The 19,775-nt window shown below is 39.8% G+C and overlaps 1 protein-coding gene across 1 annotated transcript in view; it reads left to right on the forward strand.

The window, feature by feature from the left end:
- The window catches only part of prex2 (phosphatidylinositol-3,4,5-trisphosphate-dependent Rac exchange factor 2), a 113,461-nt gene that overhangs the window by 7,883 nt on the left and 85,803 nt on the right, over positions 1-19,775 (forward strand). Inside the window, exons 2-4 of the mRNA XM_059327167.1 lie at positions 14,723-14,794; positions 15,858-15,980; positions 17,815-17,919. Of these exons, the coding sequence (XP_059183150.1) occupies positions 14,723-14,794; positions 15,858-15,980; positions 17,815-17,919 (300 nt within the window). The remainder of the gene's footprint in view (positions 1-14,722; positions 14,795-15,857; positions 15,981-17,814; positions 17,920-19,775) is intronic.

The following is a 19,775-nucleotide window of genomic DNA, read 5'->3' on the forward strand; positions in this document are numbered from 1 at the left end:
AGTAGCATCCATGCCTACATTATGCCAAGTTGTGGAATAATAGAAATATTGAATGGTGTAATGTTCAGTGAGTGGCGTCATAGTGAAAGTTAATGTATTTTGATTTAAAGGATTGTTGCTAATTTTAATTACCAGTGTGTAGAGCTTGGTGTTAAACCTCAATCATTGATGGTGACCAAATTGTGCACCGAAAGCAGAACTCCGACTTTAAAGGAATACTATGCAGGAAGTGTTACTTATACAACATCCAGACTTGGCCCCTCCTCCTCACGCCAACAACCCCAGATTCACTGTCGTTTTCGAACAAGCTTGGTTATTTGGCGTAAAGAGACAGGTGCTAAAATGCAGCGTTTGAGGGTGAATTCAGGCATATTCAGACGAGGGATGGGAATAATTAATTTATTATCAATTCATGGTCATTAAGAATTTGGTTGGTCATATGGAATTTGTCGATCTGATGTTGGCATCGAATAAAGAGACAAAACACATAGTATTTTTTGTGCATCCCCACAATAGGTAATATAATAGACTATGCCTTGTTTGTGTTTTAGCCCTAGGCTTTTGCAGCGTGAAAATAAAAATGTAAATGAGAAACACTCATTAGTGATCTGTTTTTGTTATATAGGCAACTGTTTATATACATATATAAATAAATATACTTTATTTTGCCCATGTATGTATGTTGTTATACATACAGGAGTATGTAAAAAACATTACAATGAATCAATTGATTGATCGTTAATGTTGCTTGAATTGGCAGGTTTCTTCCAAACGGCCATCCCTAATTCAGACAGATAAGATGAGATTAAAAAAAATTTTTTTTTACATGAAACCATGTAATTTTGTGCTAGTAGCAACCCCAAATCCAAGTATCATTTGTACCATTAAACTGCTGACTGTCTTTTATTCTTTCTTTCTGTCAGTTTGAAAAACGTTGAAGTCCCTCAAGAGGGTCCTTGCACTGCAGAGCGTTCTCTTACTTTTGTCTCAAAGGCCATTTTTCAAGCAGGATTTCCTTCCTTCCTTCCTGGCCCTCCCCGTCTTTACATTGTGCTGCATGTTTCCTGCTTCAGCATGCACACACTCGCACACTTCCCCCACTGTCTCCACTCGGCCAGGGAAAGGAGAGTTTTGCCACAGATGCCCACTTGGCAACAAGGAGCTTCATTGCATAGGCGATAGGGCTGGAAAGGACCCCTTGCATTGAGACCATGGAGTGGATTTAGCTCAGGAGGCCGAGGTGGTGCTGTCCCTCTGCCCGGAGGAGAAGGCGGCCTTTGATTTGGCCAGTGCCAGCTGCCCGGTCACATGGTGCTTACGTGCAACAAGTAGAAGAGTGGCGGGACTACGGTAGACACTTGTCAGGACGTTCATGGAGTGTGAAGGGGTCATCATCACAAGGGGGCCTGTGTTTTAGCTGGCAGGCTCTGCCGCAGGGAACACGCACACACAGGCATGCACACACACTTGCTCTGATCAGTATGCCTGCAGTGTCTGTTGAGTGCTCTGAAACCTGCCTCAGTATTGCCATGATTCTTCGTGACAATATATTTATACATGAATTAAATGCTGCTCTGTTGCTCATCAGCCAGATTAAGCTTATTGTTTGTAAAAGAATTTACCAACAATGTGGTTTGGTTTCATTACGTTCCACAAACCCTAAAGCAACTGCTTCTACATTTTTTAAAATCGGATTTAAACAACTATGATGAAGTGCCCCCGGTATATGTTTAGACATTTTTGCATGTTTGAGTCTCTCTGTGGTTTAAACTCACACTTTCCATGTCATTCATGTCTCTGTCCATCCAGCATTTCTGGGCTCTGAATCCATAAACACCCAGAGCTGTCCAGCCAGACATGATGGGAAATTCCACTTCACTCTAAATTATTTAATTAAGCACTTGAATGGGATTTGCTATAGAAGCTCTGAGGCTCAGACAAGTGTCTCTCTGTCTTGCCTTGTCCACAGACATCCTTTTCATGTCTGTCTGTCTTCTTTCATTCTTTCCCTTTCCGTTTTATTTCCAGTCCTGTGAAACTATTTGTCCCTAGACAGGGATTAAGCCACTACGTTCCACTTTTAAGTCTTAAACTGGCCTTTCACATTCTTCCGAGTCTAAAGTCACGGTATGTGTGCAGTCAATTTGATTTAACACGTAAAGGGATGACTTGATAACTGAAAAATGGCCATGCATATGAAGTCTGGCTCTCTACGTCAGACCCTAATACAGTGTTGTGTGCTTTGGAATATAATATCTTTGGAAGGAAAGCTGCCATCATATCATGATCAAATTTGAGGAGAAAGTCTGATATTTACGGTGTCAAAGGGTTCAAGTTAAACCTGCATTCATTTATTTTTGGCCACTTTGGTGCAGCAGTTTGTAGCAGTGTTTCCATTCACTTATTGTTATGTACATTTTGAAGTATCAAATTAGCAAAAGTTAATAAAAGAAATATGATAAAACCTCTTCAATGAGAAATATTTTTCAAGCTAGCTTGAGGTGGTTTTGTTGAGAAAGAGCACTAAATGGGATATGGAAACTCCTCTTCCGAATAAATTCTGAACATTTAACTCACAGGACTGATCAGCTGCCTCTGCTATCTGTATTTTTCCGGATAATATATTTATTTGTCTCTGGACAGCATGAAACATGGCCCATAGTACCTGACATGGGAAAACAATCAAAACCTGCCCAATTGAACCAAAGACCCCTCTCCATTTTTCTTTTGAAGATGGGTTAGATGGCCAAGGAAACCTCTACTTCTTCTATTCTATTACTTGACATATTACAGCATTTCTGTAGCCAATTGCACCAACTTCTGAAGAACTATGCTGTAGCTTAAGTCAAAAGTTTGCTTGAAAATGCACTCTACAATTGAAAGGGAACACGGCCACTGAAAACACTTAAAAGCAAAAAAAAGTAAAAGTACTGACTGTAAAATAGTACATGTAAGCAAAAAAAGCTACTCAATCACAGTAAAATAGGCTAATGTAATTAGTGGTTTCCATTCTGGCTTATTTGAAAGAATAAGTGGACTAAGTGAGACTGAGGTCTACTCTGATGCAGCCATGTTGGCATGGTGCCTCCTGCTCTGTCCATTCACAGACATAAAGAAGGCATGATGAGCAGAACCCTGGCAGGAGGGGGTGTTTGTACGGGCGGGCATGCCCTCAACAGTTGTGCTGAGTGGGGGAGAAACTGGCAAGGCAGTTGTTCAATTCTCCATTGACAATGTCTGCAGATCTTAGTGTGAGAAAGGCTGACGCTGCAGGTTTCCTTTTCTCTGGACAGTCCTGCTGAGGGGGGTCACCGGCGGACTATTTTGAAGCTTGAAATGGTATTCAAATGAACAATTTGGGACAGTCATGCTTGGAAGTGCGCTACAGATTGGGGGACTGGTGATTCTGCTTAGTCATGTTGCAGATCAATAGAGGGTGCTGGTGTGTGGCTCTGATGGGAATTGCTGTCAGTGGGCAATGGCTTGCTTGGCTGCACAGAGTGATCGGGGAAGCACGGCAGGTTACGCCTCTAAACTCGAACTCTCATATACTGGATGCTGGTCTCACTTCTATATTTCATATCCAAGTCAAAAGATCTTCCTAATATGCGGAATGCCATTTATAGTGCTGTGATGTGTGAAATTGAACAGTACCACAGCGTGTGAGGTATTCAGTTTAACGGCATGACCTCCAGCATCATTTTATGCTCACATTCATTTCGCTCCAAGTCACCAGGAGGCCACAGCAAACATTGGACACAGACATATTCATTAGACAAATTCCTTCATTCCAGCTGTTTATGTATTTCACTGTGTGCCAGGGTCACTGAGAGGACAAGATTAACATCCAAGGAAAGAGTTATTCTATAGCCTTCACAGACTTCTTTACATATGACCTTTTAGCCACGAGCCAGCAACGGCACCAGACCTCTGAGGGATGCTTGACTACAAAACAGTAAGGTTAGATAGGTAGTAGCTTGATGCCAACAGTGAAACAGCAATAAAAAGACAGTATTTCTCAAGAACATTTACTCGACCAGGCAAAGACAAGACGACAGTTGTTCAATACTTTAGTTCCAAGGTAGTAGATCCAACTGCACATAAAATAGTTACAGTCCTCTAGACTCTTGTACCCTTACATCTGGCTTGCTGTGTAGTAGGAGGTCTGGAGGAAGAGGTTATTTGTACCATTGCCTCCACACCGGTCAAATCAGTGATAATGTAGGAAAAAATGCTGTTTGCACGGATCACATCCAATGTGAGTTTCAGTTTTCTGGCTGCATGAAAGTTCATCCAACCCCAGTATTCGGTTCCTGCAGTAATTATCACTTAAATCTAAATTTCATGCATCTTAAAGAAGACGCTCCACAGAACAATCTCAAACTTTAAAAATATATTCCAATCACTTTTAGAAGAAGCTTCTCCCTCAACCATTTTTTAATTAAAAAAGTTATGCTGTTCATACAGACTGCCTGAACTTTAAAATCAAAGTCTTCCAAAGACAAATGAGCTTTTATTCACTTGAAGAACCTGTTAAATGAGTACATACTATGTCCTCCGATGTTAATTAAAGCCAGAGAGCCTGCATTAAGCTGTGCAGATGAGCCCTATGAGCCTCTCCCAAGACAGACATATTAACATTCCTCACTACATTAAGAGTGTCTGTTTCCTGTATACATTCCCAGTGGAGAGAAACTGGCCTGTTTGGTAAAAACCAGCCAGAGCACTAATGAGATGAGAAGAGCAGGATGACTCCTGGAGGTGTCATCAGGACCTGTTGAAGACAGGAGGGGCCTGGCTTATGGGAGAGAATAACCACAAAGAGCCTTTTTTCTCTGTTTCGGATGTTCCCCTGTGTGCTCTCAGCACTGAGACTGACTCCGTTTGTCTCTAGTCAGGACTTTTTGGCGGAAGTTCAGTTTTTTGCTTGCCAGGATTTTTTTTCTGTGTGTGTGTGTGTGTAGGGGTGTGTGTGTAGGTGTGTGTATGGGAGGGCAGGAGATTTAACCCTTTAATGTCCGATTCCGGTTTAAAAGCAGTTCCTCTGTGTAGGAAGTATGTTCAAGGCGCCATATCCTCCCCACAGGGCCGACATGTTAAGAAGGCCAAACAAGGCTCTCTTTTTTCCTTTTCTCTGTGCTTCCTCTCTAACTTTCCTTTCATTTTCTCTCTTTCTTACACACATACACACACACACACACACACACAAAATCCAGAGACTCAGGTGTTTGCCTGAGGGTGCCAAGCTGCTAGCGCACCTTTTGCATGCTGTCCTTTAACTGTTATCACAGTGCTTCACGTTTTAGTCTGCCATCCTTGGGGACAGATGTATGAGAGAGAAACACACACACACAAACACACACACACACACACACACATGCACACACTCAAAAAGACTGCTACGTTAATGAGCATACCTTCACAGTCTAGTGATTCACTACAGTGGGCTTTCTCGTGTGGAAGCTGTTGTTTGTGTCTCTATCTCCGGCATCGACCGGTTTTCGCCTCATCTTTTTTATTTGTTTACAAGAGAGGATTCTTTCACAGATGCTGGATTAAAAACTATCTGTACATATTTTAATATCCCTATATTTTTTTTTTCACACTACTAAATATAAATCATAGTAGATACATTCTTGTATACACGCAGGATGTGGTTGTTTGTTTGCCAGCGCTCCAATCAGGACAACAAAGCACATCAGTGAATCATCAGTGGACAAAAGAGGCCGTTTTTCCAATAGACTCTGAGAAAGGTCTATTCATTCTTCCAGTTTATACTGGTGACCAGTGCCAATGAACTCAGATTGGACTATTTCAATTGTTCGCAATGGATCCCACACCACCACAAAAGCAATTGAACTTAAGTAACAGAAGAAGAACAAGTTTTAAAATTGTGCTGACAGTGCAATTTCTTTTACTCTTTTTAATATAGCTGCTTCGGTGCTTTTAATTTCAAGGAGAGCATACAGTTGAACCAAGTGATCCACAGGGACTTAAAAATGGTTGTTTTGCATGTAATACATCAAACGGGCCGCCTACTCCTCCAATAGTCCTAACTTGAATGCATTAGCAGATGTTTGAGGCTAGCTTTGTACTCGATACAAACTCATTTCTGTAGCTTGGAGTAGCTAGATAGCTTTTCTTTTTTTAATCAAAGCAATTTGCTGCATCATTTTGCTCCTTTGGATCTGTTTAGTGCTCTTTTCCTCTCCGGGTTGGATTTGTATTCCCATCACAGCCCGTTCTGCTGGCTGTGTGTCGTGATGAATGACATGCTTTTTCTCCCCATCGCACTTTCTTCATTCTCTTTTCCACTCACTTCACATTCACTCAAACATTTTTATTTGACCCAAGCACATGCTCTGGTTTGGCACATATATTGTACACACACACTTTATTTGAAAGTGCAAGAATGTCCATCATTGTCTCTTTTGTTATGTCATTGTTAGTTTATGTGTTTGAGGGAGCGAGTGACCTTTGTTTTTGCATCTGGTGTGATCCGTCTGTTTCAGTGACACAGAGATCAACATATACAGTGGGGCTGGCCAGCCTTCCGCTGATTGTATCTTCCCAATCTGGTGGAGAGATGCCAGAGGGACAGAATTACATAATGTCCATTCACAAAGTGTCCTGAACGAGGTTAGATGAACGCACTCGTCATTGAAACAGGCCAAAGCCTGTGTGTTACCCCAATGCTTTTCCTTTCCAATATGACACTAATGTCCAGAGGATGCTGGCTATAATTTCAAAAGCACATGTGAGCAAACTGCAGTTATTGAGCCAGTTGTCACTCATAGATTAAGGCAGTTTTCCGCACTGTCTAGTCATAGTAAGTCGGTGATGGAAAGGTCCATGATGTGGCCTGCAGGTCTGTTAACCTCTTACCAGATCTGCCAGTTGGGGGACAGGGTCTATTTAGGTGGAGATAAAAGATGACAGTAAATGCCACATAGAAGTGGTGTAATTTGGGGTGTCGCGGTGGCACACCTGGTAGAGTGCATACCATAGAGGCTTTGTCCTTGAAAGCTGGCGGCCCTGTTTCAAATCCGACTCGGAGCACCCTCTACATGCCCCCCGCCCCCCCCCCCCCCCCCCCCCCCCCGTCTCCCTCCCTCACCCTATATCCACCGTCAATAAAGCTAACTAAACGTTAGTTCAAGATGCAGCTCAGCACTGTAAAGTTTTTCTTGTGATAAATCTTTGTGTTGATATCATTTGTTACACAGATCTATTGCTAAATAACCATTTTTGGCCACTCAAGAATTGATAAAAATGGTCAAAAATCCCAAAAAAATACCACATTAAGACACCAGTGATTGGTATCAAAAACTTTGACATTTTGGAGATTTCTGCAAGAATTAGATTTTTTGGCAATTGGATGACTAGCACTTCTGTTCTGAAAACAGCTGAGAAACTCTCTGATGTCAATATACTTAGAAAAGACTGAATGCTGTAGGGTTCTGGTTTATTGTTGTAAAGTTTAAAAGGTTTGTGATTATTCTAGAGGCCACAGAAGGTCATTTTATACAGTGAGGTTGAGTTTAGAAAAAGGGTCACACTACAATAAAATGCTACAGTGGGGACCAATATCGCTACTCATGAATAAAATTGGGCTCAGTGAATCCACAAGAGTCTGAACTTTTCAGTCAAACACAATTTATATAATTCAAGACTGTTTAGGGACCTCAGTATGCAGGAATATTCCAATTCAATTGGCGAAAATAACAATTTGTACAGGAGGAAAAACACATGTTTTCCCCGAAACGGCTTCTGATTATCATAAAGTTGACATTAGGGTTGTCACGATACTAAAATGTTCAACTCTATACCGATACTCAGGAAAATATTTGATACTCGATACCATTTTCGATACCACCAGGATAAAAACAAAGACCCCAAAATTTAACAGAAATATTTTTATTAACAAGAAAAATGCAACATGTAAAAATTAACAGAACCACAGGTTAAAAATTTATAATAAAAAAAATAGTTGCGCAAAAAGAACCTGCAACTATGATAACAAGCTTCAGATACTCGATACTTTTGAAAATGAGCATCTTATCCGGATACAACGTTTTAGAATCGATACTTTTTTGAGTATCGATACTTTTGACAACCCTAGTGGGCATGTCCATTTTCCTTCAGATCCCTACCTGATATTTTATCATGACATGGTGGTGATACCAATGGATTCCTTAGGTCGTCCAGTTTCATACATTACCAGTATTTCCACTCTAACTTTAAAACTTTACAGCTACAGCCTCTGAAAGTCAACCAGACAGCCAGGCCTGCAGGTGGGCCGTCGTAGTGTTATGAGGTTAACTGAACCTGATTTCACTCTCCTGATTTCAGTTTATTGTGACAGTAAAGGTCAGGTTGTTATCACAACGCAGCATGCATCACTACGTCAGGCAGTACAGCCGTTATTTCCACCACTACAGCTTTGTTGCCCACAGCATGTGGGAGCTTGTGTTGATTAATGGCAGGTAGGGCCACATGCAGTGGTTGGACCAATCTATTCCTCACACCCATCTGCTCTGTGGAATAATGAAAACTTTAATGGGGTTTTAATGTGTAGCCCCCCCCCCCAGCCCTCAGAATGACAATCCAGGTGATTACACCTCGGCCCGAGGGAACAAAATGACTTTCTGATCTTTTTTTTTCTTGTTGAACACTGTTGATGCAGGATTATGGATAGAAAATGCACGTACTGTATGTCTAACAAGTAGGAAAGTGTCTGAAGCAGAAAAAAGCAGTCACTGCTTGTTTCCCTAAAGAAAGAAAGACATGTTGGTGTGTTTGTGAGGTTAAGTGGATGCCATTTCGAAGATGAGTCTAATTTTCCTTGGATGACCAATGGAAAGAACACTGTAAGCAAATCACTGCTGTTGTCTTTTATCATCTTTGTCTTCTGAGCTCATCACTTTACCTCATCATTTTTCCGAATATCTTAAAAAAACATGAATAAAACCTCAAAGAACATTCATAAACTCACATCAATGTAGTGAAAACTTAGACTTTCTGTTCAGTATATTCTGATCGCTTCTAAATATCTGTCCATCTCTTGTCACGGAAAGCGTGACAAGGATCACGAACAGCTCCTTTTGAGATTTAAAATGCAATGAAGTCTGCTTGTGATTCAGTAGTGGCTGTTGCCCAGACATGGTGGATTCCTGCTAGAAAGCACATCCAGTCCTAGGGAACAAAATGTGTCCCTCTGGAATTCAATTGGTTGTTATGGAGTATGAGGACAAAGATAGAAACTGTGGTCAACCATTGTGGAAGTGTGTTATTTTACAGGGTTTACACAGGTCCCGAAGAAGTCTAAAATACTATAATTTGAATTTTAGTGCATCAGAATGATTTAAAATGTCTCAAATACGATTGTAATAATTTGTATTATAAAGTTACCTTTTAAAAAAATAATTATAGAATGGGAAATATGGAAACTGATTTAATGAATTTTTACACTGAAATGAAAATAGGCCTATGTGGATTTTGCACTGATATGACCATGCAAAGGTACTCAGAAGAAAACAACTTTCTTAAAGTCTATTTAACATTATTTTGCATTATAGTAGTAGTCCCTCAGTTTACTATTACTATTATTATTACTGCCTATTGCATGGAACCAATAACCCGATGTGTCGCGATGTTGTGTGTGGGCTATTACAGTGTCTCCGCTGATCAAAAAAATTGCTGCTTCTAGAAGTAACAAGTTGAAATAGTTTTAGTTGTAACAAGATCTCCGACCTTAACAACTGGATGGAGTGTTTGTCAGAATTACTCATATGAGCGATTCACGCCTTGCGGTACAGAGAAGCTTTATAAAAATACGTACATGTCAGTATATATACACGTACGGTTTGTGGTAGGCTGCCGTTTCAGTGAATTTATGCTACAAAACCACTGACCTAGGTTTAGGGCAAAAAGTTCCTGGTTAGGTGTTATAAAATACAGTTTAAAAAGTAAATAAATGTGCCGGAAGTGAAGAAGTTACGAGGGTGACGTGACAAAACTTACGTAAAAAACATAGTTACGTTAAAAAAAAATGTTACTTTTTCTTTTCACACGGGACACAAACCCTGTTCTCCTGGGTGAAAGCCCACCGTTTGTTCGACCCATCAACCGCCCAGGTGTCACATCCGCCATTTAAACTCAATCACTACTACTACGTCAGCAAGATGGCGGCAGACGACTGTCTAAAATGTTAATACGAGTGATATTTTGCTGCCTGTAGAAAACGCACTATATTGCCGTATTTGAAGGGGGACCAGTCTGTTTAGTTGATGTTTCTTTCAAGTAATATGAGTCGGTGCAAGTTTAACAAGATCTGGCTCGATAACAGTGCATCAACATTAAAAGCAGAGCTAAACATCAGTCATATAAAAGAAATGAAGACATGGAAGATCATCGTCTTCTCTGATTCTGACTTCGCTTTAAGTGTAGAACTTGAACTTTTTTTGCCAGTATGGACGTGAAATAGGTGGCAAATTGCATTCATAAAGGTCTTAAAAAGTATAAAATTTAACTTGTTAAAAGCCTACAGAAACATACCTTTTCATGGCCCTGTTTTGAAACCGCCCCCTTAAATGTAATTAGGTACTAGTTGTTAATTATTTTCATCACAGACAGTATTGCACCCAAAGCTTGAAACCAGAGAACAGATGCTCTGCGCTTTGATGCAATCAAGAGACAAATCCTGGATGTTCTCCACTGACGCTCAGTTACAATAGTGGATTTGCATCACTCTAACAATGCTAGATACAATACATTTGGGCTTTTGTAAATGAGCCGTGCATTTATGCTCTGCAGCGCTGTCAGGTGCTGTACAAACCTGGAAATAGGCTTATATTCACTGTCACCCTGGGTACTGTTACTGTGTCCATAAATCCAGACAGTCAGTCAGCTTCCCATTCACTGTCCGTGGAGCTGTTCCAGGATCAGTCTTTTAATGACATCAACAAGGCAGCCTTGGCCGTCTCCTCGGAAGAGACATGTTCGCTTCCACAAATCCAGTCTGATGCGTCCACAATTCTGAGAAAAACATGAACAGCGTCTCCAAAGAATCGTTTAGACTTTTGTGCGGTTTTCTGTGTGGTATCTTGAAAACTACATGAAAGATGATTTCAATTTTACACCATCGACAAAAACAAACACTCTCTTTTATCTTGTGGGCGATAACACAAATTATTATCTTCACCCAATCAGATGTGGAGCTCCTGCACTCCATTTTGCCGTGCCTTTTTTTTCTTATGTTGTTTACTTCTGATAAGCATCTGCAGTGGGGCTCCTTATGTTTGCTGCAGAGCCCCCCATAGCTGTAGATATACTGTATAATTAGTGCTTTGCAGATATAGTGATTATGTCCTGTTGAATAGACTCTTCATATTAAAACTGAAGTGATAGGCTTCCTAATGAGACCATGTTTGATGTCACGCATCAATGAGAGGAAGCTGGTTTTTGATGCAAATTAGCACTACTTTTGCTCAGCTAAGGTCCTGTACTGTAAGCCCTGTCATGCCTGTCAGAGTCTGCTCCGTGTTTGTACATATTAGACTTGCTAATCAGATGCTAATGCTTGTGAGTGGCAGAGTTGCGAGGCAAGGCAGCTACAGAATGGTAATCAGTGTGGAGTTGGCCTACAACAAAGAGGCTGATTATTTAAGCCTATTTTTTTCTTCTTCTCCAAACCACAAGCCCGGATTCAAACATTCACTTATGCATTTCCTTTTGAAGTGTTGCTTGACGCAATGCAATGTGATTAAGATGATTTCAGTAATTTCTTCTTGTCAATTTGTTGTTTTAGAACAGAACATTGGCTTTGTAATGAGCCAGAAATGGAGATTTTACCACTGATTTGGCCCGACCACCTTTCCATCTGTTCGCAATTAATCAAGTGAAACTTTTCAATAAGCTAACTGTAGTCCCAACCCTTAGATCATGGTGTCAAGGAATAATTCTTGGCTTGCCCGCTCATTAAAGTAAGCTGTTTACATGCTTTGTGGTTGTATTATGTTAGCTCACTCAGGTCAGGCTGCCTGCTGTGTGGCTGCACTGGGCGACAGATGGCATTATGGCCCTCAGTGGGGCGGAAAAGAGACGCCTGTGGTTTGGGTCAACTGCAAAGACAGATGTAACTTTTTACTGCACTCACACTGACTGTACGCATCACACCTATTTAACACGATTACTTTTTAAGTTAGGAAACCAGATGCATTTATTGAACTTAAAAAAAACTTGTCTTAAAAAAACGTGTCTTAAAAAAAACGTGTCTTTTTAAAAGAGTATTTTTTTAAAAGAGTATTTTCTTGAACTTTAAAAATATTTAAAATGAAAAACATTAAAAAAGTGTAAAAGATGAGATAAATAAAGTAAATAATACATATTTCTACATTTAAAAAATGTAAATGGCTCATCAGACGTATCTATCAATATCACAATTTTTTTCCTATATATAGGATATATATATATATATATATATATATATATATATATATATATATATATATATATATTTTTTTTTTTTTTTATTTACAGAGAAAACAATACTTGGGATGTTAAATAAATGGTGTTAGGTATATATTTATATTTTTAATTGAATCTTTATTTAAAATTTCAGCAATCGACTAATGTAGTGTTGCTATTTATTTAGCTATTCATTTTATTTATTCTTTATTTTCTTTGTTTAATTTCTACAGTTGGTTGATATGATGTATAATAATCTATAATAATACTAAATATTCTTTAATATTAGCTTTGCACAATCATATTGGTGCAAAATCCAGTAATTTTATTCCAATTAAAAAAGTTAAGCTGCCATATCTGTAATCTGTGAATTTTTCCCCTTTAAAATCAGCATCAGTCTCAAAAATTCCAAATTGGTCGGGCTCCACTGAAATCTACTAAACATATGTTCAGTATATTGAAGTAATAAATATAAATATAAAAATAGATGAGATCAAAACAAAGTGTTAAGTGGTTAAGTGTGTTGTTGTGCACTGCTGCAACCATAAATTCAACAGTTTGGTAACTGTATTCAACATATTCCTTTTAGTAGTTCAGCAACAAGTTAAAAGCTCAGCGCTTTAAAGGAAGGTCTGCACTGGATTTATAACACATGACAAAATGAAAGCACCATTGTAAAAAAGACTGCGTCACAATAATCGATTTATCTTGATTCAATTGTTTTCATAATCATTTAAAGCCGAGACGGTAATTGAAAATAAAATCTGATTACATCACACTGCCTTCCAGTGTGGAGCTTGATCATGTTGGTCATGTGTTTGTGGAGCTGCTGTTGTTGGTTTGTGTAATGCTTTAGCATGAAATGAAGCTTTGTGCTGCTGTTTTCTCTCTCTGTGTCAGGATGTGTTGTGTTGTCTCCCTGCCCATTATGTTGTCTGTCATGTTGCGGTGGTTTTGTGTGAGGAGGACCGGTGTGATCAGTGACAGGCCATTGATTAAGTCAGAATGTGAGTTTTGACAGGCCTGCTGCATTCTCTGTGAGCTGTTTTCCAACTACGGTTATGGTTGGAATCAAACAGTTGGTTAAAGTACAATTTCTTTGCCTCACTTTTCTTTCATTTAGTTAATTTATCTCCAGTGTCTTGCCTCAGTGTTTTAGCAGACTGCTTTGGCATAATAAAATCTAAGTGCACACTTTATTCTACTTCTTCTTCTCATCTCTGCTTTTATCTTGCTTGAGTTACTGCCTTTTATGCCACTTGGAGGATAAATAAAGTTAGATGTGTGACATGGGAAATGAAAACAAATGTCGGTAAGACAAAATCTCAAATCACACAAGTGTGTTTTTGTGATGTTGTGCCAAGGACTAGTTTTCTTCCCTGCTGCTTAACTTGCTCTCATTCAAATTTGACAACAATATGAACGTCAGGGATGTTGTTGTTGCCTGACATCAAGTTTGATGAAGCTTTCATTCGGAGCGATTGAATGCAATTTCTCTTGCACTTTATGTTTCATGAAAGTTTTGATTTTTAAGCCTTGCTTTGGATTTCATCATAGCTTCCCCCGAAGCGAGGTGCATTACAGGCATCAATCAAAATCAAAGTGTAATGCCGACAATTTATTTTCCCCTGAGTTTTTAAAAAAAAACTGAAGATAGATTCCTGTCTGCCAAACAGAGAAAAAAAAATATTCATGTCTGCTTGCTGTTGATGGATGTCTTCTTCTTTAAAAGCTCTCCCTCAGGCAGAGTTCAGAAAATGACTAATTCCTCCTTAGTCACATTTTAAAAATACATTCAAATCACACCTTCTTAATTTGGCATTCTCAGAAAGTGCCCTGAAGCATTAAATGGGTTGTTGAGGGCTTGTGCGGTGAAGCAGCCTGGGAACCTGCATCCTCGGGGACTAAAGAAAGTAAGAGCACTTCCCATCCATCTCAATTCACACACTGTTGGCCTCTCCAGCTCCCATCCCCAGCCACTTAACATCGCCTTTGAAATACCATGCGCTGCAATTATTATGTTTTTTTTTTTTTCATCCAGTGCGAAGGTTGTTTTTTCTGTGTATCAGGTTTCCATTGTGATTGTTACCAATTTGCTCTGGCAGCCAAGTGTTGCAGCTGCACACAAAGCATCGAATCTCGTCTTCTATTTGTCTTGTTAAAGGTGCATGCGCTCAGACGCCGGAACGTAATTTAATCCCAGGGGTCGGCTGAAAAGTGTTAACTGTTGCTTTCTTTTTCTGCTTCGCTTCAGGTGTTTCTACATCGTCTCAACCAGTATGCGGCCACCAAACTCGACAAGAACATCACGGAGGAGACTGTTAAGGTGAGGGTCAATCTGCGAGGAATGGGGCTGCATAATTAGGATCAGGAAAAATATTAAGGGTAATTGACTTTTACACTCCACACGGACTAAGTAACCTGATCCATGAAAAGGCCGGAAATTACACTGGAAACTAAACAAAGTGGATGCCTTGTTTGGGGCTGCTCTTTCAACCTAAAATAGCAGAATTCTGAATGGAGAAAGAAGTAGTGGGCGATCCAGGAAGCAGCTGTAAATATAATCTATTTATAAGTGATTCCGGCTGGAGGATAATAAAGGATGCTCTCTCACAGTGGGAGTGTGTCTGTTTCAGTCAGCTTGCTTACTTTTGAAGGTAAATACACATTCAGGAGATATTTACTGCATGTCCCATGTTTTGGAATCAGTCTATCGCTGCTATGTTTTGTTTGGGAACATGCTGTACAGAGAGGGAGTTGGATAACGTGGGTCATTTTGGGGTTGGGCCGTGATGTCACGAGCAGCTGAATGACATCCAGTTCTCTGGAGCAGAAATGCATCAATCAAATTCTACCATTTCATTATTTTTGCCGGTCTTGGTCACTGAAGATAATTCTTGCCTCACAACACCCATAAAAGACGTCTCTTTTTTTCCATGCTTTGATTTAATTTCACTAGCTTCTTCCTCCATCCAGAGTCAGCATTGTTTTGCCCTTTAATATCGCCACAAAAAGGACATAAAAGGGAGCAGAAGTTAACACCACATGAAGGCAAAGTTTCCATACAACATAACTTCAAAAATGTGCTTCTTTTTTAGCCCTTCCATTGGAATATCTCTAATAATGTTTGAAATTTAGATATCAAAGACGTCTCGAGCCAAAATGCCCATTACAAAGAAACCTCACTATTTACTGTGTGACCTCAGAAATTCCCTCGCCAAGTGCCAGATGGCCACAAAAAAGCAGCATATGCCAAAGTATTGATTCGGGCAATTTTAGGAAAACCGCTGGAAGACAAAACCATCTGGCAAATATGCTAAAAACAAACATATATGAATAATTTTATGTGACAATCCTGTGTCTTTTATGTCGTTTTTTCTCTCTCTCAGGTTTTATTCTCCAACATCGAGGAGATTCTGGCGGTGCACAAAGACTTCCTGTCCATGGTGGAGGAGCTGCTCCAGCCTGACCCGCATGCTCACCATGAAATCGGGCGCTGCTTCTTGCACTTTGTAAGCAACACATGCGACCGTCATGACTTGAAGGGGAACTATGCCTATTTTCAGAATTCATACATGTTACTCCTATGATCTAAGGCATGCAAAGACATAGTTATTACCAACGTATTAGAATTAGAACAGTTAAACTGACCATGGTATAAAATACAAAAAAGCTCATTTGGGTATTAAAAAAGAAAGAAAATAACATTCTCTCCCATTCATTGTCAATGGAGCAGCTCCAGACTTTATACCTGATGACATCACAAGTTTAAAAAAGTAGCTCATGTTCAAAAATATTGATTAAACTTTCCTTGGCCATGAAAGTTACACACTGTAATTTTTGATTTAGGTGGTGTTCCCCTTTAATTCTTCCTTTCTTGCAAGATAAAAGTCATTTTCTCCACCTTTTGATTATTATCTCACCATCTTGTCCAAGCTCTAATAGTTCATTTGCATCCATGCACGCTCTGTTTCCAATAATCCTTTGTTCATTCAAAGAATTTATCTCCTACTTTACTATCAGACCTCAAATGCGGTTATGCCTATGAGTACTGCTGAAAATGATAAGATGCGCCATATGTTGCCGATTCATCTCTCTCTGGATTTCCCATGATGAGAGAGCACACATGTGTGATATGCTTGATACGGTTCTGATATACTGCTCAGCCATGCTATATATCACATTTCTTTGATGCACAGCCTTGAGGCACACTGGCATGTAATAGGTTTCAAAGTCTAATAAATCTTAGCGTGCTTCTGTTGGGCTGAAGGCAGATCCTCAGCCAGTAGGGCACAGGATGATACAGGTAGAAGAGAGAGAGAGAGATGACCTCATTGAGAAAATTGGATATAATTTACTGCATAAGTGAAAACTCATGACCATAATTCAGTCATGAGTGACCATGTGAGTCCATTGAGATAAGACTTGGACAAATGTTCTTTTTCTCTCCCCTCTTTCTTTCCCTTATTCTGCAGCTTTTTTCTAAGTTTCCTTTACTTTAGTGATTTGTTGATGCTCTTAAACTTCCAAGAAAGTATTACACAATCTAACTTTACTACAGAAACACAAATAGGCAAGTAAGCCAGCTGGAGGGTGGACGCCCCAATCAAAGTCCCTCCGTGATTCTGGCCTGCAAATTAGTTCACGCTGACTTAAGACTCCACTCCTCCCTTTTGGACTACAGTTAAATCAGTTCCCAGGGCCAAAAAATCTTCTTTTTCGTTGTTCTTAAACTGACCTTTTAGAAAACATAATTGGACAAGAAGAGCATACTCTACAGCTAATCTTAAAGTTGTGTTTTTGCAAGCGCCCCCGCTTTGTTTCTATGACAGTTATGACTCTCCACATCGCCAGCTTTGCCTCTCTTAGGCAGAGCAGCATGGCTGAAGACCGTGTACTATTTTTGCTGCTTTGTAGTGAGTGATTTAAAGACTGTGTGGTCTGTTCCTGCTGCTGCCTCTCAAAGACAATGGGGTATGAATGTCATGAGAACTACTTTGGTGGAAAGTTGTCGGTCATATGGCTGCAAGGCAGATGACAGGATATGATTTGAGCCCCCCCTCACACGATATACATTATTTATTTATGATGGAGAGGAGTGTGGAGAAAATACTATGAATCCTATAATTCATGTGTCTGCCCTGTGGTCTGTTTCTGCCTTTTTTCCCCCATTTTTCTCAGTATTTCTGTCTTCTGTATACCCCTATCTGGCTTAATTTATTTCTTGACACCCTCCTCTCTTTTTTCCACATTTTTCTGTTTGACTTTGTCGCCCTCTTTCTCTGTAATTTGTCCCTTTTGCTCCTCATGCATTCTTCTCAACTTGTCCTTCTCTGTCTCTTGCAGAGGAGTCGTTTCCAGATTTATGACGAATATGGCGGGAATCATGAGAAGGCCCAGAGGCTGCTGCTGGAGCTCAATAAGATCAGGAGCGTCCGGACATGTTTACTGGTGAGAAGGGGCTGTAAACGCGCACATAATATCCAATTTGTAACATGCATAAAACCCATTAAAGTTCAGAAGATAACACTCATGCACAAATCAGATTATCCATTTCAATCCATGTTAACACACAAAAGATACAAGTAAGCAAGTTATTAAATGGCAGTTTTTTAGCTCCAATAGTCACTCTAAGTGGTGGAAATTTTAACACATATTTTAATGCTTATGTCTCCTTCTATGGCTTTATTGTTAAACACACAAAATGTCATTTTTTGCAGCTATGGGTCATTCAATCAAAACAATAACAAAAGACAAAGTTTGGTTAAGAAGTGTGGGATCATGGGAGTTGTTGTCTTACTGTTGCAATCAGCTTTTACTGCTTAGGATTCCTTTATTGTTGAGGTTTTTACAGAGAGCTGATTTATCTGCAGAGGTCTTCTTCTCTCCAAAACAAACAGACCGAGTTGGTAAAATCGGTAAAAACACAGAAAAGAGCACTTTCATGTTAAAAATCTGTATTTCTCCCATGCTGTTGATGATTACAATTAATCCAGTGAAAATATATGAATTTAACAACCAATATCTAAGACGTGTGGTGTGAAAATGTGGCTTAAAACTGGACAATAAGTCAGTTCATGAGTAGTTTAGCCAGACAACTACAGTGTTGATGCATGACACTACAGACAGGAAACCAAATGAAAAATAACTATAAATAAACTATAAAATGACTCATTTCTCTAGGTTTAAAATTGTTGGAAACATTTGGGATAGTATGACATAGTTCTGTGTTTTTAATGTATATATATTTTAGTTTTAAACATCCATACTATGTGTTAACGTTTTAGAGAGATTCCGAAAATATAGCTGATTTCTAAGGACTGTTATTGGAGTCATGCGTGATCAAAGCTGCACTTGAGAGCGGCTCACATATGAAAACACACATCCTCAGTCTCTTAAACATACAAACACAGTCACCCACTCATGGCAGTGTAAAGCCCTGTACTTAATGTTCCAGTGTGTCTGACAGCTGATGCGACTCTGCCCCTTGTGTGGGCGGACTCCCTCTTCCTGTCCCGACACTAAGAGAATTTCACTTCCACAGGGGAGCATCGTGTTGCTAGAACAAAAGATGACTACATCCTCGCTGCTGGCTCGCTAAACCGTGTGTGTTCTAGGTCAAAATGTTCACTCTTTTTTCTTTTCCATTGCCTCTCACAGCTCTTCACTTGATACTGTTTCCAGTCTTCTGTCCCCATCTTCATACTTTTCACTTTTTTCTCATAGGCTTTGACAGTTTGTAATGCTAGCCCTTCTTGCTCCGTACTCGTTATATACAGCGTCACCCCTTGTGTTTTAAGACTTCCATAAAATCAGAGCACTTTGAAATCGAGATCTACAGTAGAGTTACACCCAGAAGAAGCAGAGTATGACCACAGGCTTTGGTGTATTTACTGGCTGTTCCTTAAGAAAGGCATATGACCTTCTATTAAGATTGTAATTGATGGGGTGGGAAATTAAAGACACACATGCACACACTATACACACCGTCAGAGAGGCTGCAAGAGTTCTGTGTCTAATTTACTGTTCGTGAGTGCCTTTAATCAAGGAAGCCAGAGGAGGTAAATATTAATTGACTTTGATTTAATAGGGTCTTTATAGCCTTGACCTTTCAGTGACCTACCCTTCCATCAGCGCTATATGGGTCTCGTGTTACCCTCCAACTTACACTTAGCTCCAGGCTGAATTACCTCAGGCCACCTTCTCAGCCTTGCAGTGACCAGGGTGGGGATATCCGCTAACCTCCATTAAACCTTTGGCCTTCTGGCACCTATAAAGCCTGCTTTATTGTTTACACTGTGTAATCC

The sequence above is a fragment of the Centropristis striata genome, chromosome 23, assembly GCF_030273125.1.
Source record: "Centropristis striata isolate RG_2023a ecotype Rhode Island chromosome 23, C.striata_1.0, whole genome shotgun sequence".
Taxonomy (NCBI): Eukaryota; Metazoa; Chordata; class Actinopteri; order Perciformes; family Serranidae; genus Centropristis; species Centropristis striata.